The 25300-nt window shown below is 43.0% G+C and overlaps 1 protein-coding gene across 1 annotated transcript in view; it reads right to left on the bottom strand.

The window, feature by feature from the left end:
- Nucleotides 1-25300, bottom strand: part of ADGRB1 (adhesion G protein-coupled receptor B1) — a 268637-nt gene that overhangs the window by 18883 nt on the left and 224454 nt on the right. Inside the window, exons 23-27 of the mRNA XM_087931808.1 lie at nt 21891-21976; nt 15642-15740; nt 10127-10298; nt 8859-8954; nt 2390-2444 (exon numbers count right to left, since the gene is read on the bottom strand). Of these exons, the coding sequence (XP_087787934.1) occupies nt 2390-2444; nt 8859-8954; nt 10127-10298; nt 15642-15740; nt 21891-21976 (508 nt within the window). The remainder of the gene's footprint in view (nt 1-2389; nt 2445-8858; nt 8955-10126; nt 10299-15641; nt 15741-21890; nt 21977-25300) is intronic.

The raw sequence follows: 25300 nt of genomic DNA, 5'->3' as shown, positions 1-25300 counted from the left end.
AGCTGAGGATTACAAACAGGCAGGAGGTATGGAAAATGAAGAGAGAAACGGGCAATAAAGCCAGGAAAGGATAAAATAATAGGATCACCAACAGTCATAATTCCATGGCTTAAAGAGATCCCAGTTTGAAAGATTGGATTTTGGAGGATTGGACCATGTTGGTATTGGGCTTTATTTTTATTTTTTTCTACAAAAGAACGATCTGAAAAATCCAAAGAGGATTTGAAAGAGCGATTGATTCCAGGCGGGCCTTGATTTATAACAGTTCATTAAGCAACCATTCAACATTACGATGGCACCGAAAAATGTGACTTATGGCCGTTTTTCACACAACCATTGCAAGCATCTCTGGGGTCACATGAACAAAATTTGGACACCGTGGCAAATGACTCCGATTTATGATGGTTGCAGCATCGCGGGAATCATGGGAACGTCTGACAAGCGAAATCAACCAGGTTCACCCAACAACCGTGGTGCCAATTTCCCAACTGCCATGATTCCCTTAATGAATGTGGACAGAGAGGGGATAGGCAAAAATCACTGAACAAATGTTCCACTTAGCAACTGAAATTTTGGGCTCAACTGTGGTTGTAAGTCAAGGACCAACTGTATATCGTGTTCAGTTTGGTGCCATGTATACACACCTTGTACACGGTTTCCATTGTTTTTTCTTGGGTTGGAAAATACAGGAGAAGGAAGTTTTCAAAGCAGGGATAGGTGGGGAAACGGTGGCCCTTTTATGACTTGTGGACTTCAACTCCCAGAATTCCTGAGCCAGGCATGTTGGCTCAGGAATTCTGGGAGTTGAAGTCCACAAGTCATAAAATAGCAACAGCACTTAGATTTATATACCACTTCATAGTGCTTTACAGCCCACAGCGGTTTACAGAGTCAGCCTCCTGCCCCCAACAATCTGGGTCCTCACTTTACCCACCTCAGAAGGATGGAAGGCTGAGTCAACCTTGAGCCTGGTGGGATTTGAACTGGCAAATTGGAGGCAGCCAGCAGTCAGCAGAAGTAGCCTGCAGTACTGCACTCTAACCATTGCACCACCGAGACCTCTTATACATTTTTTTTTTTTTCATATGTGGGGAATCTTGTCCGGAAGCCAGGAAGTACTGGACTAAAATAAGAAAATGGCTAGAGGAAATTATACAGTCAACAAATTGAGTTAAAACCCGAACTATTTCTACTAGGGATAATAAGAGGAAACTGCAGTTAGAAAATTCAATATATTATATTGCACATAATGACTGCAGGCAGAATTGCGTATGTGCAAAACTGGAAACAGAACAGCACGGCCTCTGAGGAAATGGTGATTAAAAAAGGTGTTAGATTGTGCGGAGATGGACAGGCTAATATTAGAATTAAAAGAAAGAGGGGAAACAGAATATTATTCGGTCTGGGACACATGGTATAAATGATTAGAAAATAGAAGCAAAGACCTTTATATTTATAAAGGTAATTTAAGAGGTATATTAAACTTAATGGCAATGTATATAGTTAAAGGAAGAAAAAGGAATGTAATTGATATGTATATATGAGTATTATTGATGCGGGAGCGCTGCAAAGACTGTAAAAGAGATATAAAATGATGTAATATTTTTAATTAAAATATTTTTTTTTTAAAAAATAGGGGGCCATGGTTCCCCGCCCTGAGCATGGCTGGCTTAGGAATTCTGGGAGTTTAAGGAAGTCCACAAGTCACGAAACACCCATGCTTCTCCCCCTACTGTATCCCTGCTTTAAAGAAAGGAAAACTGGATAAGGAAGGGAGTGGTTTTCATTAGTTGACAGGCAGAGCTTTTGGTTTGAAGCCAGGAAAAAAAAACGCTATAAAGGTAAGGAGGTCTAGAGGTTTCAGGGCTATTTGAGCGTGAGAAGAAAGCTGGGTGGACTAGACACAGGAGAACATCAAAGATCTCCAGAAAGTTGGACCAATAAGGTATAAGCTCAGGTATACAGATTCACAATTTCACAGAATCAGGAAGGAATGTGATAACTTTCTTCAGCCAACTTGCTGTGGCAACTCACCACAGGAGAATTCGCCATGGTCCGCTTGCTGTACTATTTAGCAGTTCAATTTCATTATTTAAAATACCTAAAGTATGTTTTAATTTTTGCCACTCACATTTCCTTCTGTCCTTCCTTTTGCATCTTTAATGATTCCCTACCACCCTTTCTTTGATATTCATGTAACTCTTGTCCCATGGCAAGTTGGGCGTGGCAAATTGTCCCACAATGAGTTGGCCATGGCGAGCTGACCATGGTGAGTTGGCCACGGTGAACTGTCATAGACCCCAGTCAGGAAGCGAGGGAGAAGGGTAAATTAAAAAAAACCACAAACATCAAGTTCAATCCCCAAACCAGGTCAAGGTTGATGTCTCACCTGTGATGTGCTCACCTGATCTACAAGCCATGTCCACGTCTTTCTCGAAATCAGTCTGGAAGACAGAGAAAGCAAAGGGAAGAAGTGATCAGCAACAGGGAAAGGAGAAAGGAGCTATGAGATTGAAAAACTCAAGATTTGGATATTCCAGCTTTTTAACCCAACTGAAAAGCCAAGAGCAGCTATAACCAACCTCCTGGTCTTCCAAGAGAGTTGTTTGGAGGCAAGGCATCAAATAGACCACTGTGCAATAAAGGAGAATATAATATTTGTAGCTCAGGGTTGAATCGTGGGGTCCTTGGTGCTCTCTGAGCTTAGTAATTTTCTTGCAGATGTTTCATGACCCAAGTCAGTAATATCATCAGTGCAAGACTAACAACATCTTCTAGCACTGATGATGTTTCCTAATTGGGTCATGAAACATCTGCAAGAAAACAATCAAGTTCAGAGCAACAAGCACACCATAGTTCTCCTCCTCCTCCTCCTCCTCCTCCTCCTCCTCCTCCTCCTCCTCCTCCTCTCCAAAACCTCCCTCCTTTCTAGCACTGATGATGTTTCCTTGTTGGGCCATGAAACATCTGCAAGAAAACAATCAAACTCAGTGCAACAAACACATCATAGTCCTCCTCCCTCCTCCTCCTCCTCCTCCTCCTCCTCCTCCTCCTCCTCCTCCTCCTCCTCCTCCTCCTCCTCCTCCTCCTCCTCCTCCTCCTCCTCCTCTCAGAACCTCCCTCCTTTCTAGCGCTAATGATGTTTCCTTGTTGGGCCATGAAACATCTGCAAGAAAACAACCAAGTTCAGAGAGCATCTAAGACCTTCCCTGACAGCTATGCTAAAATATCTTCATATTTGGGGTCCGGTTTCTTTTCCGGCTGGCTGGCGAAACCAGCCCCCCAAATGCCTCTGGGGCAGGTGTGTGAGAATGAAAGAAAGATCTGGCAATTGAGAAGGAAACTCTTGCGGGAGCCCGACAGAGATGCAACAAATATTAGGGTATGGCACCTTAGTGTGTTCATTGCACAGAGTGTAATGTAGCAGGCAAGAATCATCAGCATTCAGTGGCATCTCATGCTGGGTATTTTAATGCATATCTAATTTAGGCAGGTTGCACCCATAAAGAATATCAATGATCAGGACTTTTTCCTGAATGCCAACAAGGTGGCATTGTCAAGAAGAGAAGGGGAAATTACTCATTGTATATGTATTTATTTATTTATCAAATGTCTAGGCAGATTCTGAGTCACCCAGTCATGGTAGTCCCAAAGGCGCTTTTTTTTTTCCCAAGAGGCAGCTAGACTCTCTGGTTGTTCTTTGAAGATGTTTTGCTTCTCACCCAAGAAGCTTCTTCAGCTCTGACTGGATGGTGGGGAATGGAAGGATTGATATTCCTTGCAGACAAAGCTGGCCACTTGCATCCTTTTAGAGGGTCATTAAAGTGGGTCACCCACTTCATAAGCGCGTGGCACAACATAAGAAAACAAACCCATCAGGACAAGATTCAGCAGTCCAGCTGCATTTAAAAGACAAAGGCCCGTCTTTTGAAGATAGCCAAGTCCACCTTTTGGGCAGAGAGGACTGTTGGTTTGAAAGAGGGGTCAAAGAGGCCATCTATGTCCAAATTGAACATCCCTCTCTCAACAAAGGGGGAGGGATATGACATCATCTATCTCCAGTCTACAACACAGTCCTTTCAGCAGTTCCAAGAAGGCTCCACACCCATTTGTACTACTCAGGTGACCCTGAGGACACAGATAAACCTCCAAGTGGCCTCAATGATCCTCTAAAAGGATGCAAATGACCAGCTATCTGCAAGGAGTATAAATCCTTCCACTCCTCCCCCATACAGTCAGAACTGAAGAAGCTTCTTGGTGAGAAGAGGAATGTCTTTAGAGAAAAACCAGAAAATCCAGTTGCCCCTTGATAAAAGAAACTTTGGGACAATTATTTATCAAATGTCTTGGCCGCTCCCATCATACCGCAGGGTAACTCTGGGCAGCTTACAACATCAAAAATAAGACCACATAAATAGAATGCATTTAATCCTTGACTTATGACCACAGTTCAGCCCCAAATCTCTGTCACTAAGTGAGGCCATTGAGCTCTGCCCCATTTTATGACCTTTCCTGTCATGGTTGTTAAGTGAATCACTGCAGTTGTTAAATTAGTGACACGGTTGTAAAGTGAATCCGGCTTCCCCATTGACTTTGATTGTTAGGAGGTCACAAAAGAGGATCACGTGATCCTGGGACACCGCAACCGTCATAAATATGAGTCAGTTGCCAAGAATCTGAATTTTGATCATGTGACCACGGACGGTTATAAGTATGAAAAATGGTCGTCAATCCCTTTTTTCAATGTTCTCACAACCCTCGAATAGTCATTAAATGAGATGCTGTTAGGCCAAGGCTCTGTATTCACAGCTATTACAGCCATCTATGTAGATTCATAGCCACAATGGGGAAAAGGAATTTCCGACCTAATTTGTGATGGTCTTAAGTCGATGGTCCTACCTTTGTGGCAGTTGTTTAGTGAATCATGTAGTTATAAGTCTGAATCGCATGGATGAATGTGTGAACCCATTCTCCAGAACGGGTAATTTTTGCTGGAATCTGATGAAAGAGTGTGACAAATTGTGTTTGTGTGTGTCCGCAGGACACCACAATGAGGTCTAAGTGGTTTGGTTCTGCAACCCAACAAGACAGACACAGACTTCAGAGAGTAATTAGGACTGCAGAAAAAACAATGGCTACCAACCTGCCTTCCATCAAGGACCTGTATACTGCACGAGTCAAAAAGAGGGCTGTGAAAATATTTACAGACCCCTCACATCCTGGACATAAACTGTTTCAACTCCTTCCCTCAAAACAATGCTATAGAGCATTACACACCAGAACAACTAGACACAAGAACAGTTTCTTCCCGAACGCCATCACTCTGCTAAACAAGTAATTCCCTCAACACTGTCCAACTATTTACAAAGTCTGCACTACTATCACTATTAATCTTCTCATCACTCCTTATCACCCCTTCCCTCCCACTTGTGACTGTATGACTGTAACTTTGTTGCTTGTATCCCTTTGATCTATATTGACTGTTTCCTAGTATGATTTGATTGCTTATTGTACCTTATGACTATTATTAAGCATTGTACCGGATGATTCTTGACTCTTGACAAATGTATCTTTTCTTTTATGTTTACTGAGAGCATTTGCACCAAGACAAATTCCTTGGGTGTCCTATCACACTTGGCCAATAAAGAATTCTATTCTATTCTATTCTATTCTATTCTATTCTATTCTATTCTATTCTATTCCATTCTATTCCTATTTCTATCTATCTATTACATCTATCTATTACATCTACATTCCAATATCTATTCTATTCTATTCTATTCTATTCTATTCTATTCTATTCTATTCTATTCTATTCCATTCCATTCCATTCCATTCCATTCCATTTTCCCTTCCCTCTATCCGTCCTATCCTATCCTATCCTATTCCATTCCATTCTATTCTATTCCATTCCATTTTCCTTTCCTTCTATTCTATTCTATTCTATTCTATTCTATTCTATTCTATTCTATTCTATTCTATTCTATTCTATTCTATTCTATTCCATTCCATTCCATTCCATTCCATTCCATTTTCCCTTCATTCTATTCTATTCTATTCTATTCTATTCTATTCTATTCTATTCTATTCTATTCTATTCTATTCCATTCCATTCCATTCCATTCCATTCCATTCTATTCTATCAGTTCCTGCAAACTTCTGATAAGCAAATTCAATGGGGAAGCCAGATTCACTTCACAACCATGTTTCTAACTTAACAACTGCTTAACAATGGTAGTGAGGCAGGTCTTAAAATGGGGCAATGCTCTTTTAACAACTGTCTTGCTCAGCAACAGAAATGTTGGGCTCAATAAATCAAGGACTGCCTGTAAATATATCCGGTTGCAACAGTTACGTATATGAGACTTAGGGGTTTTGCAACTCCAGATGGTCATTTTTCATGACCCCAGGACACTGCAACCGTCATGAACATAAGTCAGTTGCCAAGGGTGTGAATTTTGATCATGTGAACGGTCGTAAATAGGAAAAACAGAGATGGGTCCATTTTTTCAGTCTAACTGTAACTTTGAACAGTCGCTAAACAAACTTTTGTAAATGAAAAACTACCTGTACTACAAAATTGTAAAAATACAAAATAGAGTAACTAAAAGGCGGGAAGGGAAGGAATGGGCTGAGCAGGGGGAGGGGAGGTGGGATCTGTTATTAAACGATCAACCACCCCCATGTGAAAATCCTCCATTGATCCCCAAGTCAATCGGCAGAACCTGGTTTTCAGGCTCTTACAAAAGATCAGAGGGTTGGAGTTGATCTCACTCCAGGAGGTGAGATGTTCCTGAGGAATGGCAGAGAAGATCTTTTCTCCTAGATCCCACTAGCTAGAATTCCCTGGTCCGTGGGGCCCACAGCATGCCCCCCTCACCAGGCAGGTGGGGCAGGCCAATCTCAGTGGGATGAGACGGTCCCTCAGGCAGAGGTGGTATTCAGCCAGTTCTAAACGGTTCTGGAGAACCGGTAGCGGAAATTTTGAGTAATTTGGAGAACCAGCAAATCCCACTTCTGACTGGCCCTGCCCCCATCTCTTCTCTGCCTCCCATTGAGTCCCAGCTGATGGGCTGGGTCTTCTTTTGTCGCCCTGCACAGGAGAACGGAGCTGGAAATCAGGTTAGTGGGGTGGGGAGCGAATGGGATTTTGCAGTACTCTTCCCCCTGGAGTGGGTTAGGAATGGAGATTTTGCAGTATCCTTCCCCATCGTGCTCACCAAGCCACGCCCAAGCCACACCACGCCCACCAAACCACACCCAGAGAACCAGTAGTAAAAAATTTTTGAATCCCACCACTGCTCTAAGGTAACCTGGATCCTTGCCATGAAGACCATTAGAGCACATCGGTTGTGTCTTTTCATCTTACTAAACAAAGTTAAGGGGAGAAGCTTAAAGTTTGTCTTTGGGGGGGAAACGGATTCCCCCTCATTGCTTCTCCCGGAAAATTGCGAGAAAAGATCTTGGGTGATAAACCCTCTTCTCAATCGGGGTTTAAATGTTATGAAAAGCCTAGTCTTACAAAAGCAGCCAGGATTAGAAAAAAGGAAGAAGCAAAGCAAGACCATCTAACTGGGCTTGCCATTTAAAGCAGGTGAGGTCAACGGACTCAACATTGCAGAAGATCCATGCAGTTGACCTCCTATTAGACACAGCCTTAGGTTATTTAAATTCCACTGATGTAGTCTTTCTCCAAGGGGTGCCCTCCAGATACAATGGACCATGACTCCCAGCACCCTGAGTTAGCATGGTCAATGACCAGGTGCCATCCAACAGTTCTGGAGAAGATGGCTTGAAGAAAGCACTTGGGAAATATTGGCGCTAACAAGAAGCATCGGGCAGCTTTTGTACATCCTATCTGGAAATCAGGGTGGACCGGGACACACATTAATCAATGGCTGTTATAGGTACCCAGGAAATCTGAAACCTGTAGATGCAATAACATCTGAACACCAATTCAGGTGATCTTTAGAAAGGATTAAATACATTTACGATGGTGGTACCTGTCATGTAGACCTGGGGACCAGCAATGGATGAGAATGATCACTGTTCTGTCTTGTTTTAAGAATTTCCTGAAAATGGCTACTTGCCACGGTGTAATCGTGGCCTAGATGAACTTGTGGTCCTGAGGAAGCATTTTATGTTCTTGTCATCTTGACTTACTTTAAGTCTTCTGATGGGTTTTGTATAATGGCAATAAAACCCAATCAAGCACATTTTATGATGATCGGCAACTGGGACAAGTTAAAAGTATGGTGGTTTCCCAATAGAACACAGAATAACAGAATTGGAAGGAACTTTGGAGGTCTTCTAGTCCAACCCTTTGTTTGAGCAGGAGACCCTGTTCCATTTGAGACAAATGGGTGTCCAATATCTTCTTAAAAACCTCCAGAGATAGAACACCTACAATTCCTTCCACCGATTAATTGTTCTCAATGTCAGGAAATTGAATTCTTTGTTTGATAGGTTTCCATCCATAGTTTCTTGTCTTGCCCTCATGTGCTCTGAAGAAGAGATCATGCCCTCTTCTTTGGGGAAGCTCCTCAAATATTGGGAGACTGTTTGATGATGATTGATGATTGATGATTGATGATTGATGATTGATGATGATGAAGATGATATCCATTAAGTTGTGTCCAATTCTTGGTGATTCTATGGGCCAGGTTTTTCTACTGCACCCTTAGTCCTTCTCTTTGTTAGACAAGATATGCCAGGTTCCTACAACTGTTCTTCATATGTTTTAACCTCCAAATATTCCCAGCCTGTATGCGCCACGTTGGTATGTGCCATCTTGGGTTCACCGGAGCCATAAAAGCTACATCTGTCCTCTCCTACAAAGCATCTTTTTTCCCACTTACCATAAGCTGGGCATGTCCATTCTGGAATGATCCTCCAGAATCTCCATTGGCTTCTTCTTGACGGTCCACGACTCGGCATTTAATAGCATCTTGCACCTAGGGTGGAAAAAAAAAGGTTGCGCCATTAGGCAGAATCAATTTCAAGTCTTGCGCTGCATAAAATATGGGATAGGTTGCTAATGAGCGTCGGTTTTCAGGCAATTGCACAGCCATTAAAATCAGCCATTAACGGAACTGTAAGGAAAAGTTCATAATCACAGCTGAGATTAGTTAAGCACTAGAACTGGCGGCTAAAATGGGAGTGAATTTTCCTCCTTGCTGAACTTTTCTTGATCATCATCATCAGGAACATCGACACAACTGAATCAGGTTTCTTTTTTAAGGCACATAAAATACTTTTATTTATTATTGGATTTTAGAAAGGTGTCTGAAGGCCATCAACATGGAATTTTCCAAGGATGGTTTACAATATACTGAATTACACAGGATGGATCTGCTTATATTTATGCATCTCTGATATTTATAGATATAATATATATTCATTGTATATCTATTGTATATTAATCCATCCATTCCTCCATCATCCACCCATCCATCAATCCATCCATCTACAATATCTGTTTCTCCCTTTCTCTCTCTCTCTCTCTCTCTCTCTCTCACACACACACACACACACACACAACTATACTGGCTGTCTATTTCTTCCTTCCTTCCTTCCTTCCTTCCTTCCTTCCTTCCTTCCTTCCTTCCTTCCTTCCTTCCTTCCTTCCTTTCTTTCTTTCTTTCTTTCTTTCTTTCTTTCTTTCGCGGTATGGTATAAATATTTAAAATAGTGTTAATACATGCTGGTGACAAATCCAACATATCTGGTTGTGCTAAATTGGGGTTGGGGGGGAGTTATTATAACCTGGAGTAAATCATTGAATTTGGTGGCACCGGTTTGGCATTAGTTGTTTACGTTCCAGGAAATTTCAAGTACATGTGGACTTCAAAATTGCCAAAGTTGAGAAACACTGGTTTTAATGATCCATTCCTGTCCACATCGTTTAATTTATGGTTGCCCACCTCTCCCAAATCTTAAATGTGTCCCTTGACCATCAAACGTGGACCATCGCCACAAAACTGAAAGATGGAAGGGAATGAGATTCTTAGGTAGAAGACAACATTGTCTTCCATCCAGCCACTTCCTCCAATTTCCACTAGTGTAAGAACCCGTCCTTCTAAAGACCCAACAGACGTCCTGCCATCATCCATGCTCAAAGGCCCACCTCTCTTCTAAGAATGCAGTGGACCATTACAATGACGAAGCCCTCCAAGGAATCAAACACTGCAAACAGGATCTGGAAGAGGGCCGAACGGCGGTCGGTGATGGCCAGCACAGCCGACATCCAGGTGAGGGCCAGCAGAGGTAGGACTACGCAGGAGCTCCAGAGGGATGCCCTGGGAAGGGGAAGGAAAAAAAAAGGAGAAAGAGAGATCTCTTAGCTTCTGGACCAACCAAACTCTTCATGTTGCTTTCAGTCACTTGAGGGAGACCCTCCAGACTCTCCAAGGGGGCATAATAAGGTGAGATACAGGCAGAATGGCTTCAAACGCTTCCAAGCTACAATCAAAGAGAATTACAAGATAGTGGAGAAGGCAGCAACAAAGCAAGGTGACCTGGCTTTTTTTCCCCATTCGGCCTACTCTAATGCGTTCCACACCTCTGCTTAGTGCCACTTTTGTGTGTCTTAAAATGAAGAAAAACACAAAAGAAACACTGGAATTGTTTCTGGTGGCTTAGGAGGAATGGATGAAGAGAGAGGAAGAGAAAGAGAATGAGAGAGAGAGAGAGAGAGAGAGAGAGACAGATGGGATCCTATGTTTATCTTCTCCACAGGAAGCTGTGTTTTGCTCAGGGCCGTCTCCCTCTCTTGCTCTCTATGTGTATGTATTTGTGTGTGAGTCAGAAATGTCAGCAAGGCAGCCATGACCATACAAGGGATTCTACACTTCTTTGTTTATGGGCCTCCCATGTGGGACAAATGTCAACAAAGAGGTAGGACATCAACCTTCCCTCTGGATGGGTCTTCACTTTTTGATGGACTTTCACTTCACCCCTGCTATGGATCTGGCTGATTTTTCAGAATCAGAACAGAGCTGGAAGGAATCTTAGAGGTCTTCTAGTCCAGCCCCGTGATCAAGCAGGAGACCCTATGATATTTCAGATAGGTGGCTGCCCAGTCTCTTCTTAAAAACCTCCAGTGATGAAGCACCTACAACTTCTGAAGGCAAGCTGTTCCCTAAAGACATTTCTCCTTAACTCCGAGTGGCTTCTCTCCTTGGTTAGTTTCCATCCATTCTTTCTTGTCCTGACTTCTGGTGCTTTGGAGAATAGGTTGACCCCCTCTTCTTCATGGCAGCCCCCACCCCCAAATACTGGAGAACTGTTATCATGTCACCCCTAGTTTTTTTTCTTTTCTCTAGACTAGCCAAATCCAATTCCTGCAACCATTCTTCATATGTTTTTGTCTCCTGGCAATTACCTTAAATGTCCTCTTTGGTACAGCCTGATCTGGCTTACGTTAAACTTTCGTTAAGAGTGAAGGTCACCTCTGGATGACATTGGAGACCCCATACGTGAGATACTTAGAATGGAGACCCACCACCTCAGAAGCTGTGATTCATTAGCAATTCTAAGAAGTGGACAGAAGAAAGCCAAGTCACTTGTTTGAGGTTTTCACTCAGATGTGAGTTTGAGTGGTTTATTTGATGTTATTTAATGAATGTTTTATATCCATACAGCCCAAAAGATGGAAAGCAGAATAAAAAAAAAAAAATGGAAGAAACCTTGCAAGTCTTCTAGTCCAACTTTTTGTCCAGGCAAGAAACCCTACACCATTTCAGACAAATGTTTTTTTCCAATCTCTTCTTCTTAAAAACTTCCAGCGTTGGAGCATTCACAACTTCTGGAGGGAAACCATTCCATTGTTCCAACTGTCCGGAAATTTCTCCTTAGTTCTTGGTTGCTTCTCTCCTTGATTAGTGGATTTTATTGGTCTTTTAGTATAATCATAGGGCAGGAAAGGACCTTCGAGGTCTTCTAGTCCAACCCGTTGCCCAAGGCAAGAGTCCTTATTGAACAAATGGTTCTCCAATCATTTCTTGAAAACCATCAGCGATGGAGCACTAAATACTAAAGGTGTGATGGTGATGCCTCCTTAGATAAGGACAGATAGAAATCAGAGTTAAATTTTCTTAGGGCAGTGTTTCACAACCTTGGAAAGTTTAGGGCATGTGGGCTTCAATTCCTAGAATTCACTAGGCAGCTTGTTGGGAGCTGGAATGATCAACTATATGAGGTTCTAACAAACAGGACTAGTTATGGAAATAGAGAAAGGAAGGAAGGAAGCAAGGAAGGAAGGATTGGGAGGGAGGGAAGGAGGGAGGAAGGAAGGAAAAAAGATAGATAGATAGATAGATAGATAGATAGATAGATATAGATAGATAGATAGATGGAGGAAGGAAGGAAGGAAGGAAAAAAGAAAGAAAAAAAAAAGAAAGAAAGAAAGAAAGAAAGAAAGAAAGAAAGAAGAAATAGATAGATAGATAGATAGATAGATAGATAGATAGATAGATAGATAGATAGATAGATAGATAGATAGATGGAGGAAGGAAGGAAGGAAGGAAAAAGAAAGAAAAAAAGAAAGAAAGAAAGAAAGAAAGAAAGAAAGAAAGAAAGAAAGAAAGAAAGAAGCAAATAGATAGATAGATAGATAGATAGATAGATAGATAGATAGATAGATAAGATAGATGGAGGAAGGAAGGAAGGAAAAAAGAAAGAAAGAAAGAAAGAAAGAAAGAAAGAAAGAAAGAAAGAAAGAAAGAAGCAAATAGATAGATAGATATAGATAGATAAATAGATAGATAGATAGATAGATAGATAGATAGATAGATAGATAGATAGAGATGATGGATGGAGGAAGAAATGGAGGAAGGAAGGAAGGATTGGGAGAGAGGGAGGGAGGGAAGGAGGGAGGAAGGGAGAAAGGAAGGGAAAAAAAAGAAAGAAGAAAGGAAGGAAGGAAGGAAGGAAGAGAAGAGAATGTAGGAGGTGATGTGAGACAGAAGGAAGGAGATGACCGAATAGAGGCTGGTTACAGAGATACAATCAAGGGCAGATGGTTTCGAGAAAGCTTTAAAAGTTGGCGTGGAAAGAAGAGGAGAAACTGGTGTAAAATAGAGTCAAGGCTAGACATCGTTTATTTACATTTAGCAGATACCTTCTGAGAAGAAGGACCAACTCTGCGGCAGATAGGAGGATAACCATCAAGTGAAGACTTGAGCACTCGGAATAGTCACCCCCACCCCAAAAAAACCCTCATCACAAATCGAAAAACGGGCAGAGTTTTGAGCTTTTGGGATCAACCCTTGTAGGTACCGCTGGTTTGGAGCAAGAATCAAGCAAAACACAAACCAATGAGTCCATCCGATGGCATTAAGGAGGAAACAAGGAGATGGTCCCAGGCATGAAATGGAGAAGCAGCAGCCAAAACATGGAAGAACAAGAAAGGAGGGGAGAGAGCAGAGCCCACCCCAAGGTTTCGGTGTCTTCTTGGGAGGGTGGGAAGGGACTGAGCGGTTCTCTGGGGGGGCAGGGGACAAAAGGGGTGTAAGGCAGATTCTGGGGAGGTCACATTTCAACCCTTGCAGTAAGTCATCTGAAAAATGACCATTTGGAGTGGCAAAACCCCAAAATATCGTGTGCGTATCTATTCCAATCAAGGGGAGTGTCAGAATATTCATGAACTGGCAGAGGCATGGTAACAAAGTCAGACAAGGAGGACTGTTTGGAAACTGAAACTGGAAGGAGCCTGGGCATGGCTCTGTATTAAGCTCTGAGCTCTGAAGCTGCAAACTGGTCTGCAACTCTGAATCAAAACTGAAACTGTTCTCTTCTGTTCCCTCCTCTGCTAGTGTTCTGCCCGTAACCGCTACTACGTTGAAAGAATCTGCTATTGGTATTGTACGTTTACTTCCTGTGTTATTATGTACTGTATATAAAGAAGTTAATGAATCTTGTTGAATCAGTTATGTGTGTGTGCTTTTTGGATTTGATTTTCTGCAACAAACTCTGATAGGGAGAGAGAGAAAGAGAGAGAGGGAGAGGGAGGGAGGGAGGGAGAGAGAGAGAGAGAGAGAGAGAGAGAGAGAGAGAATGTCATCCTTGACTTACAATCACAATTGAGCCCAACGTTTCTGCTGCTAAGCGAGGCAGTTGTGAAGAGAGCTTTGTCCCATTTTAAGACCTGTCTTGCTACAGTTGTTAAGCAAATCGCTACTGTCAGTAGCACAGCTGGGAAGTGAATCTGGCTTCCCCATTGACCTGGCTTGTCAGAAGGTCGTGAAAGGGGATCACATGACCCTTGGTCCTCGAGTTACAACCATTTTGCTTAATGATCATTCCAAATCATGACAGCACTGCAATAAAGTGACCGGTGGCCATTTTTTCGCACTTACGACCTTTGCAGCACATGATCAAAATTCAGACACTTGGAAACTGATGGTTTATGATGGTTGCAGGTTCCCAGGATCACGTGATCCCCTTTTGTGGCCCCTGACAAACAAAGTCCATGGGGAAGTCAGTTGATCTGGGCTTCTCCAAAAGTATGAAGCAGACTCCTGATCCTAACAAAAACCCCTTTATTTAGTCTAATGTGAATTCATCTCATTCACATCCAGCAAAGACCTGGCAAACAGTCTTTCAAGGGTGAATTACAACCACAGACCTTATCAGGCTTGGAGAGTTGTGAGGCCGATAGCTTCCAAGTGCAATGCTGTAGCAGAAAATACTTGGCAAGGAGTCAGGAACAAATCTTCACACTAATTAAACGAACTCATTGTCTCCTACAAACACCACTTCCCTTTCGCTCCTCTTTATTCTCTATGGGAGGGGCCATTCACCATCCACCTGAGCCTTTTTTCCCAAGTCAACCCTCTTTTCCTAGCTGTTCCCTTCATCTGACTGCTCTGTGCATGCACATACTGAGAATAGGCTCCAGCTGTTCTTCTGCCCCACTGATCTCTGATTCCGAAGGCAGCTGATAACTGTCAGATGGCCCTGGCCCCATCTCTGCCTCCAACGCAGAGTCCTCGTCCGAGCCTTCCCCAGACTCCAGGACTGGCCCATGTTCCTCCCCAACCTCCTCACTGTCTGAATCTGCCGCCAGCTCTGTTGGTGGGCCACAACAGCCAGATTCCCTTAATGACAGTGTAACTTACTTCATAAGTGCAATGACTGACTTAACAAACTCAGGAAGAAAAGTTGTAAAATGGAACAAAACTCACTTAATAACAATCTTGCTCAGCAACATCAATTGGGCTCAGTTGTGGTTATAAGTTGAGGATTTACCTGTACAGGTATTTATTTTTTTGTCTTGCAAAAGGTCCTGGATTTTAAGCTACAGATAGAGAGAGGGAATCTGCCAAGGGATAGATTTTTAACAAATTTGACACCTGAATGTGAACCAAGGGAAGAACAAAGAAAGAAAACTAGGAGGAAGGAAGGAAGGAAGGAAGGAAGGAAGGAAGGAAGGAAGGAAGAGGGAGGGAGGGAGGGAGGGAGGGAGGGAGGGAGGAAGGAAGGAAGGAAGGAAGGAAGGAAGGAAGGAAGGAAGGAAGGAAGGAAGGAAGGAAGGAAGGACATCAGAGGTAGAAAAGCGGCATGGAAGACACCTCTAACTCCAATCAATCAATACTCCTCATCAGAAAAAAGAAAGGAAGTTGAAATTAGAGGAAACTAACATGGCGTTACTGGTGGCTGTGGCCGAAACGTCAGGAGAAGACACCACTCCACACTTGGAACATTTGAGCGTGATGCCGTAAAGGGGAACGGCCATCTGACTGCAATTAAAATTAAAAGACTGAAACGAAACAAAACACTTTGCTCGTGAGCACAAACAGAACAGGAGGCGGGTGATAGGGGGGCAGGGGGAGGCAGGGAGAAGGGAGGGAGGAAATATGTACAAGGGAGGGAGAAAAGAAGGAGGAAAGCAGGATGGAAGAAGGAAATGTATGAGAGAGAAGGATGGAAATATGTGAAAGGGATGAAGGAAGGAAGGAAGGAAGGAAGGAAGGAAGGAAGGAAGGAAGGAAGGAGAGGGAGGGGAAGGGAGGAAGGGAAGAAAGAAGAAGGGGGAAAGAGGAAAGTGAAGAGGGAGGGGAGGAAAATATCTGGGAGGGGAAAAGGGAGGAAAGCAATGGAAGAAGAAATGTAGAGAGAAGGATGGAAATATGGGAAAGGGATGAGAAGGAAGGAAGGAAGTGAAGAAGGAAGGAAGGAAGGAAGGAGAGGGAGGAAATAAGGAAGAAAGCTAGGGAAAAGAGGGAAAGTGAAGGGAGAAAGGGAGGGAGGAAGAAATATCTGTGAGGGAGGAGTATGAGGAAATGTGGGAAGGAGGAGAAGAAGGATGGAAGAAGAAAATGTGTGAGAGGGAGGGGGAGGGAGGGAGGAAGGAAGGAAATGTGTGAGTGGGGGGGAGGGAGAAAGGAAGGAGGGAAGTAAGGATGGAAGAAGGAAATGTGTGAGTGAGTGAGTGAGGTAGTAAGGAAGGAAATGTTTGAGAGGGAGGGAAGGAGGAGATAGGGAAAGGGGAGGAGAGGGAGGAAACAAAGGGCAGAAGGATATTCAACAGAAAGAATAGAAGGAGAAAGTTGAACAAAATGAGAACCCCCAACCCAAAGCCCAGAAGCTTGAAAGAAAGAGCGAAAGAGAGCGGGAAAGGAAGAGAGAAACCAGATAACAGGACAGGGAAGGATAAACACTCTCAACAGTAACAGTAAACAGGCCCGGGAAACCATCAGCCACAACCCTTTCCCCTCCTGCCCCAAAAAGAGGTCTCGAGCTGTGTCAAAGAACCTGGACGGAACCCAGTTGGTTGGAAAGTATGGAGAAGACAACCCTGACCATCCGAATTGAGACCTCCTCCTATAGTTGCCCCACCCCCCAAAAAAATTTGAACCTGGCTTTGATAGCGGAACATGAAGAGATCGAAAAAGAGACCTTGGAGGCCCACCAAGGAAAGTTCTAGAGCTCAGCCTGGCCCGTGGCTTCCATCACCCAACGTCTTGCTCTGGTGTGGCTCATGCGGCTTATTGAAACCAGGTCTACGTGGCGAGACCACGAGGATCTTCAGGGGACTTCCTGATTGGCCGAGATCAGCTGGTCCTCGATGTACGACCTCAATTGAACCACCCAAATTTTTTTTTCCGTCGCCAAGCAAAACACTCCCGAAGTGAATTTTGTCCCATTTTTTCACCTTTCTTGACAACAGCCATTAAGCGAATCACTGCCATCGTTTAAACGAGTCAAATTGTCATTAAGTGAATCTGGTTTCCCCCTTAATGTTGCTGATCAGAAAATCCCCCCAAAGGGGATCACGTGACCCCGGAGAGGGGACACGGCCACCGTCATAAATACGAGTCAGTTGTAAAGAGCCTGGATTTTGAGCACGTGACTCCAGGGATGTGGCAACGGTCATAAGCATGGGAAAAGGGTCATAAGTCACTTTTTTTCAGAGCCGTTGCAACTTTGAACAGTCACTAAACGAAGTGTTGTAAGTCGAGGACTACCTGAGATAATCCTCCCCTTACAACACTTCATTTGGTCACTCTTCAAAGTTACAATGGCACCGGAAAAAAAGTGACTTGTTGTTGTGGTTTTCTGGCACTCGGTGCAGGTGGCAACGGAGGCAGACAGTGGAGAAGAACGGGGACCAGTCCAAGAGTCTGGAGAGGACTCGGATGAGGGTCCTGCGTCCGATGCAGAGATGGGCCCAGGATCATCTGGGAGTGGGGTGCTGCCTCCGGAGCCTTTGGAGTCTGGCAGCAGTGAGGCAGAGGAGCAGAGGGAGCCTGTTCCCAGTGCGCGTATGCACAGAGCTGCCAGAAGGCAAGAACAGCTGAGACAAAAGGGGCAACTCAGGAGTAAGGCTGGGAGGTGATTGTCTCTCCCATAAGGGATAAAAGACAGCCAAAGATGACTGTTATATATGGGGGAAAAAAAATACCAGTGTTTAGTGATGCTTATTTTGCAGATTGTGATGACGTAGCTGCGTTCTTTGCTTGAGTTTAACGGAAATTCTCAGGTGTAATGGCGATCAAAGATGATCAAAAGGCAAACGGTGGATTGTTATATATGGAAATTTGCCTTATTCACTTAAGAATATAAAGAGCAAGATTGAAGTTTGTTCTTTGTGTGGCCTCTTAGAGATCAGAACAGTTATGAAATTTGTTGTTTTGCTAATGTCCTGCCTGGTTGCGAAATAATATGTCCTTGGCTTAGTTTAATGGAGCGTCTTGACATTATTAAGGGATATTGATGATCTCTTGTGTAATCTTTTAAGTAGAGAACAGAAAATCTGAAGATAAATGGTGAAGTGAAGAAAGTTGGGGACCTTCCAGGGACGCATGGGAGGAGACCTTATGGAAGAACACCCATGTCATTCTTATGACAACCTCTATAACTTCTATGTATGGAAAACAGGAAGTGTTCTGTAACCCTGTAATTTTGATAAACCTATATAAGCTGTATTTACTAAAAGGGAGGGTCTCCTTTCTCCCAAAATGGTTTTTGAGGTTAGGGGTCCAGTACTGCGGTATCTTATGTAATAAAGCGTCCTATGGATTATCAGATTATTACAGTCGGTTTTTTTAATTATTTATGGTATATTCTCTCAATGATGAAACCTTTGCAGGAAGCAAAGTCGTTCGTTCGGTTCGGATTCATTCTTGAAGCTCTTTGTACTTTGGTTGTTTTTTTTCTAGTTCATTGGACACTTCTGTTATTGGCAGCGCTTCACAGAAAAGAAAGGTGGGTGCTTATCTCGAGGGACTGTTTGAGATTCATTACCGGCTAAGGAATGAAAATAATTCCCAGCATTGCAATAACACAAGACTTGTTTTTAAAATAAGTGTGTGCGTAATTACGGTCTTGGAAGCCTTGGTCAGAACACTTATGACTGTTTTTCACACTTACGACCATGGTAGTGTCATGTGATCAAACTTCAGACACTTGGTAACTGACTCTTATTTATGACAGTCGCCGTGTCCTGGGGGAATCTCGTGATCCCTTCGTGAGACCTTCTGGCCCGCAAAGTAAAAGGGGGAAGCTGGATTTGCTTAACGGTGGTTTGACTCATTTAACAACTTGCAGTGATTCACTTAATGACCGTGACAAGAAAAGTTGTAAAATGGGGCAAACTCACTTAACAAAGAAGCTTTCCTTGGCAACAGAAATGTTGGGCTTGATTGTGGTCGGACATCCTTCTTTCACTTGGTGCAATGCATAATTACACCTCTTGTAAGCTGCTTCCAAAATTTACTCCCTTCTTACTTTCCAACGTAGTTTGGAAAAAAAAAAAAACAACCCTCCAGGCTGAAGTTCACCAGTTCAATGACCAGGGATGACATGGCTCTTAACCCCCGACAGGCATGTTTTTCACAGGTAATGCACCCACAACTTCATTTGCACATTGAAAAGCACAACTTTAAAGCAGGTTCACGAGCGAACAAAGAAATTAACGTAAAGGGAAGCCATCATTTAAAAAATAATAATCAGCGCTTTTCCCTTTCCTAAGCACCTGTATTTTCAACACTTATTCAGCACAATCGATAACCAGCTAAAACAGGATTTAATTTAAAGGTTTTGCAGATGTTTGAATAGGACAGCATTGCCCATAAAGCAATTCTAGAAACTACGCGCCTTTGAAAACAATGGGTTGGCTCTGGCATGTACCTGAGATAACCCGAGTTGAATCTGCGCAAGAAAATCTGCTTTAGTTCCTGTTCCTCTTGTCTCCCCGTTTGATATGAAAGGATTTGCAAATTTATATTAAGATTGTGGCATGAGTGCATCGTTGCAGAAGCATTAAATGGAACATGGAATCGACCTGACCTAAATAACACCAATGATTCAGGAATAATGTTGAGAAGAAACTTTCCAGATTTTGAGTTGGTTCCAGGAAAGTAACGTCAGGTGCTTTGGTTCACCTTGGGAAATCCTTAAGATGCATTTTTGTGCTTAAAAGTCTAAGGATGTGAAATGGTGTGTGTTTCTCTCTCTCTCTCTCTCTCTCTCTCTCTCTCTCTGATATCTCAAACATCTTTGCAGCAACACAATGTTTGCAACCTACAGGGAACCCTAACTCTGTACATCCTCTCTCCATATCTGTTGAATGATATGTCCTATATCTCATTCACTGTTACTCAACCTTGGCCATTCTAAGTTGCGTGGATTTCAACTCCCAGAATTCCACAACTAGCCATGCTGGTAGTGGAATTCTGGGAGTTGAAGTCCATGCAGAATAGCCAGAATTGAGAAAAACTGGCCTACTGCCGGCCTTTCAATGATCTGGAATTGAGTAGAGCAAGCAGAACTTCTCCAACTACAGTTCCATCCAAACACAAGATCAATAGAGGAGAATATTTGTAGCTCAGATTTGAATTGTGGGATCCTTGGAGATCTCTGAGCATGATGGTTTCTGTTGCAGACATTTGATGACCAAACAAGGGAATATCATCAATGCCTTGGTTTGATAATAAGATGTTTGCAAGAAAACCACCAAGCTCAGTGGGCACCAAGGACCTTAGGGCAGAAGAACCCATTCTTCTGCCCTAAATGTCATCCTCTACAAAACCAGAAATGGTATTCTGGCCAACTTTGATGGTTAGTTGGGCACCTTTCAGAAGGAGAGTCACAATTAGGTTAGAAGATCTCAAAGTTGGATTGATCGTAGATCTCTCTTTGAGCACAAGCCAAAGATCCCTCAGAAACAAGGGTGAAAGTAGACCTTTTTAATCTAGTTTCTCTAAATAGTGAAATGGAAAGATACCATTATCCTTCACTTTAAATGTGGGCGACTCATAATACCTTCACCCAGAGACACATCGTTGTCCCTGATTTATATATTCTTGATGCTCAGTATAGTTTAAGAGCCCAACGGTGCTTTTTTCAAGAAGCTACTGGACTTTTTGGTTTTTCTTTGAAGCCATTTCGCTTCTCATCCAAGAAGCTTCTTCAGCTCTGACTGGGTGGTCAAGAATGGAAGGATTGATACTCCTTGCAGACAGCTGGTCATTTTAATTCTTTTAGAGAGTCATTGAGGCCACATGGAGGTTTATCCTGTGCCCTCAGGATCACCTGAGTAGTGCAAATGGGTGTGTGGAGCCTTCTTGGAACTTCTGAAAGGATTGTGTTGTAGAAACGAGATATATGACGTCATATCCCTCCTCCTTTGTTGAGAGAGGTCTGTTAAATATTGACATAGATGGCCTCTTTGAGCCCTCTTTCAAACCATCCATCCTCTCTGTCCAAAATGTGGACTTTGCTGTCTTCAAAAGAGCTGCCTTTGTCTTTGAAATGCAGATGGAGTGATCAATCTTTTCCGGATAGGTTTGTTTTCCTACGTTGTGCCATGTGTTTGTGAAGTGGTTGTTTGGTTTCCCCTAGGTATAAATCGGCACATGGCTCATTACATTGTACTGCATGGACTACATTGCTCTGTTTGTGTCTGGGTGTTTTATCCTTGGGGTGAACAAACAAATCCTCCCATTTCCCCACCATCCGGTCAGAGTTGAAGACACTTCTTGGATGAAAAGTGAAATGTCTTCAAAGAAAAACCAAAAAGTCTAGTTGCCTCTTGGGAAAAAAAGTACCTTTCAGACAACCATGAAAGTCTCCATACAGTATAAGACAGGAGTCTCCAACCTTGAAGTCCACAAGTCTTAAAGTTGCCAAGGTTGGAGACCTTTTGTATAAGAGATTTCTGTTGCATTTATGCCCCCTTAGCTGAGTGGTGTCACTCCATACTCCTTCCATGCCACAAGTCAAAAGAAGAGCTGGTTTAAGCTTTTATTTCCCCAAACCACCATTTCTCTCTTGCCATAACATTCCTGCCTGGTTATCGAAAGTGACTTTGCAAGATATGTACATTAAAAATATACTTTTTTTTTTTTGCTTGTTTTCTTAGAAGGAAGGATTGATAGGACGCCTACCCTGCCCGTTCCTTCAGTTTCTTATCTGTTATTCCATCTTTGGACACAAGTTTGTTAAACACCAGAATGCCAATAACCATGTTTACCTGTTGGAAGAGAAACAACAGAAAGGTTGACTTGGAAACCTGGACAGGTTTGATGCATAAAGTCCTCCAGATCTTCCCCAGATGCTTAGCCTAGCACTGCTGGAGAGGAAGACACCTGAGAGTCCCAGCTGGGTTTGTAGCTAAGTCAGCGGATCTGAACCATTTTTGAATCTCAGCATTGTTTCCTATGATGGAAGTTTGATGACAACAAACATCAGAGCCCAACCAATACTTGGTTTTTTTTTTAATTGGCAGATGAACAATGAGTGTTTGTATTTGTGTGTGTGTGTGTGTGTGTGTGTGTGTGTGTGTGTTTGTTTGTTTGTTTGTAGGAGTTGTGTATTTCTTTGAGTAAAGGAAGACTTTTTGTATCTGGCTAACTTCATTCAAGGTGGCTCAGGGGCTAAGATACTAAATTATCGATCAGAAAGGTCAGCAGTTTGGTGGTTTGAATCCCTAGCGCCGCATAATGGAGTGAGCTCCCATTACTTGTCTCAGCTTCTGCCAACCTAGCAGTTCGAAAGCACGCAAAAATGCAAGCAGAAAAATAGGGACTACCTTCAGGGGTGGGATTCTACCAGTTTGCACCTATTCACTAGAACCGCCTGTTAACATTCTAAGCAGTTTGGAGAACTGGTTGTTAGAAGAAATTACTGGCCTAATCCTGTAAGGAAGGCAGGAAGGAAACATTCTGGTGTTGCTTACAGAAACTGCCTCTCTGTTAACCCTTATTACGTTCTTGGCAGGACTAGACTTCCTGTCTCAGGAACTTCTCTGGAGTTTTTTTTCCCCTCCTTTGCTGGTACTTTGCTTGTGTGGAGTGACCATTCAAAGTTACAATGGCACTGAAAAAAGTGACTTATGACCATTTTCCACACTTATGACTGTTGCGGCATCCCCACAGTTATGAGAGGCCAGGCGAGGAGATGCGTGCCTTGATGTGAGTGATGTTGAGTTGGCCACACCCAGCCAATAACATGACCATTAAGCCATGCCCACCAACTTAGCCATGCTCACAGAATCGGTTGTTAAAAATATTTGAATCCCACCCCTGACCCCCTTTGGTGAGAAGGTAACAGCATTCCGTGCGCCTTTAGGGTTTAGTCATGCCAGCCGCATGACCACCGAGATGTCTTCAGACAGTGCTGGCTCTTTGGCTTTGTAACGGAGATGAGCACAGCCCCCTAGAGCCAGAAACGACCAGCACGTATGTGGGAGGGGAACCTTTACCTTTACCTAACTTCCCTCATGTCCTAGGACAGGGATGTTCACGCCTGGCAACTGTAAGACTTGTGAACTTCAACTCCCAGAATCCCCTAGCCAGCCAATATGCAGATTATCAACAAGTATAGCAAGGAGAATATATCTGTAACTTGCTTAGGAGACCTCTGTACCTAGTTCATACTAGCAAATAAACAAGCCAAACCATTGTCAACCCTGAAGCTGGTCTGGCTGAAGCCACCTTGGAACTGAGGGATAGTGATTGGGTGGTGGTGGGGGTTAGAGATAGTTGGGGTTGTGTCGTCAAAATAAAATACTTTCTCTTGGGAAGCAAGGATGTTCTCACACCTGGCCGGAGGAAGGAAGAATGATGTTAGCATGGGCCATGTGACTGTTTGGGGTTGAGGAAAAAACTTTTACTTTGAATTAGGTGAAAACTAAGGGGTCCTTCAGAGTTTGGTTTTCACCAGATAGGTGCCAATATATTTCCAATAAAGTTATTCTTTGAGGAATCTACCTGCCTTGGGAGTTTTTGCTTGCAGTGGATCTATTACTTGGAAGCCTGACAACCATCTCCTATCAAAATGGAGGTGTCCTCTTCATTGAAGGGCTCAGAAGCTGAACCTGGCCAGCTGATGTCCTAGTAGATGCCTTCACCCAAGATGCAAAGATGGTTTAATTTTGATCTTGGTTAGTTTAGGGTACAGTCGCAACTCGATTTGAGTATTTTAGGGATCAGGGCTTATGCTAAAACCTAGAAAAAAGGTATATTTGGTAATATGAACTAGGTACAGAGGTCTCCTTGCTATACTTGGTTATAATCTGCATATTGGCTGGCAGGTGAATTAGATACAGATACTCAGAGTTGGAGGGGATCTAGTAAGTCATCTAGTCCAACCCACAGCCTAAGCAGTAGACCCTACACCATTTCTGACAAATGGTAGTGCAATTTCTACTTGAAAGTATCCAGTGATGAAGCTCCCACAACTTCTGAGGGCAACTTCTGTTCCATTGGTTGATTGTTCTCATTGTCAGAAAGTTTCTCCTTTATTTTCAGGTTAAATCTCTCCTTGTTCAGTTTCCATCCATTATTCCTTTTCTGGCCTATAGGCGCTTTAGGAAATTATTGACCTGTTCTTCTCTGTGGCAGCCCCTCAAATATTGGAAGACTGCTATCATGTCTCCCCTGGTCCTTCTCTTCACTAGACTAGCCAAGCTGAGTTACAGTAACTGTTCTTCATATCTTTTAGCCCCCAGTCCCCTCATCATCCTGGTTGCTCTTCTCTGTACTTTTTCAAGAGTCTCAGCATCTTTTTTATAGTGTGGTGACCAAAACTGGATGCAGTCCTCTAGGTGTGGTCTTACTAAGGCTTTATAGAGTGGTATTAGTACTTCCCTTGATCTCGATTGTATCCCTCTGTTAATACAGCTTAGGATTGCATTAGCTTTTCTGGCTGCTGCTGCATACTGCTGGCTCCTGTTTAGCTGGTTGTCCACTAAGACTCCAAGATCCCTCTCACAGTTCCTGCTATTGAGCCTGGTTTCACCAAGTCTATATGTGTACTTCAGGTTTTCTTGCCTAAATTTAAGACTTTACTTTTCTCTACGCTGAATTTCATTTTGTTAGACAGGGCCCAAAATTCCAGTCTGTCAAGATCCATCTGGATCTTGAGCCTATCTTCTTGGGTGTTGGCTATTCCTGCCAGCTTAGTATCCTCCACAAATTTGGTAAGTCCCAGAAGACTTAAAATTGCCACAATTTGGACATCCCTGTCCTAAGAAAGAGCTACTCCAAGCATACTGCTCAGAAGAAGTCCTCAGGAATTCCCTGATAGCCTTTATGTTATTTACATCCATTTATTTTTACTAGTTGTACAATAGCTGGAACCCTTTCAATTTGGCCTGATTGTAGCTTCACATAGAAGAGCTGTTAGCCCCATGACCAAAGTCTAGCAAGGAAAATAAAATTACAGCTCATTTCTTCTCTTGCATTCCAGGGAAATCATTTCCCAATAATATAGGCCTCTCATTTATAGCCCCCTGTTTAATTTTCTCAACAGATATTTCTCTCCCTTTAGCAGTTAGTTCAAGGTATATTGCCAC

This window comes from Pseudonaja textilis, chromosome 3 (genome assembly GCF_049901715.1).
Source record: "Pseudonaja textilis isolate UNSWEBS1 chromosome 3, rPseTex1.2, whole genome shotgun sequence".
Classification (NCBI taxonomy): domain Eukaryota; kingdom Metazoa; phylum Chordata; class Lepidosauria; order Squamata; family Elapidae; genus Pseudonaja; species Pseudonaja textilis.
This window is presented reverse-complemented; position numbering and strand designations above follow the sequence as displayed.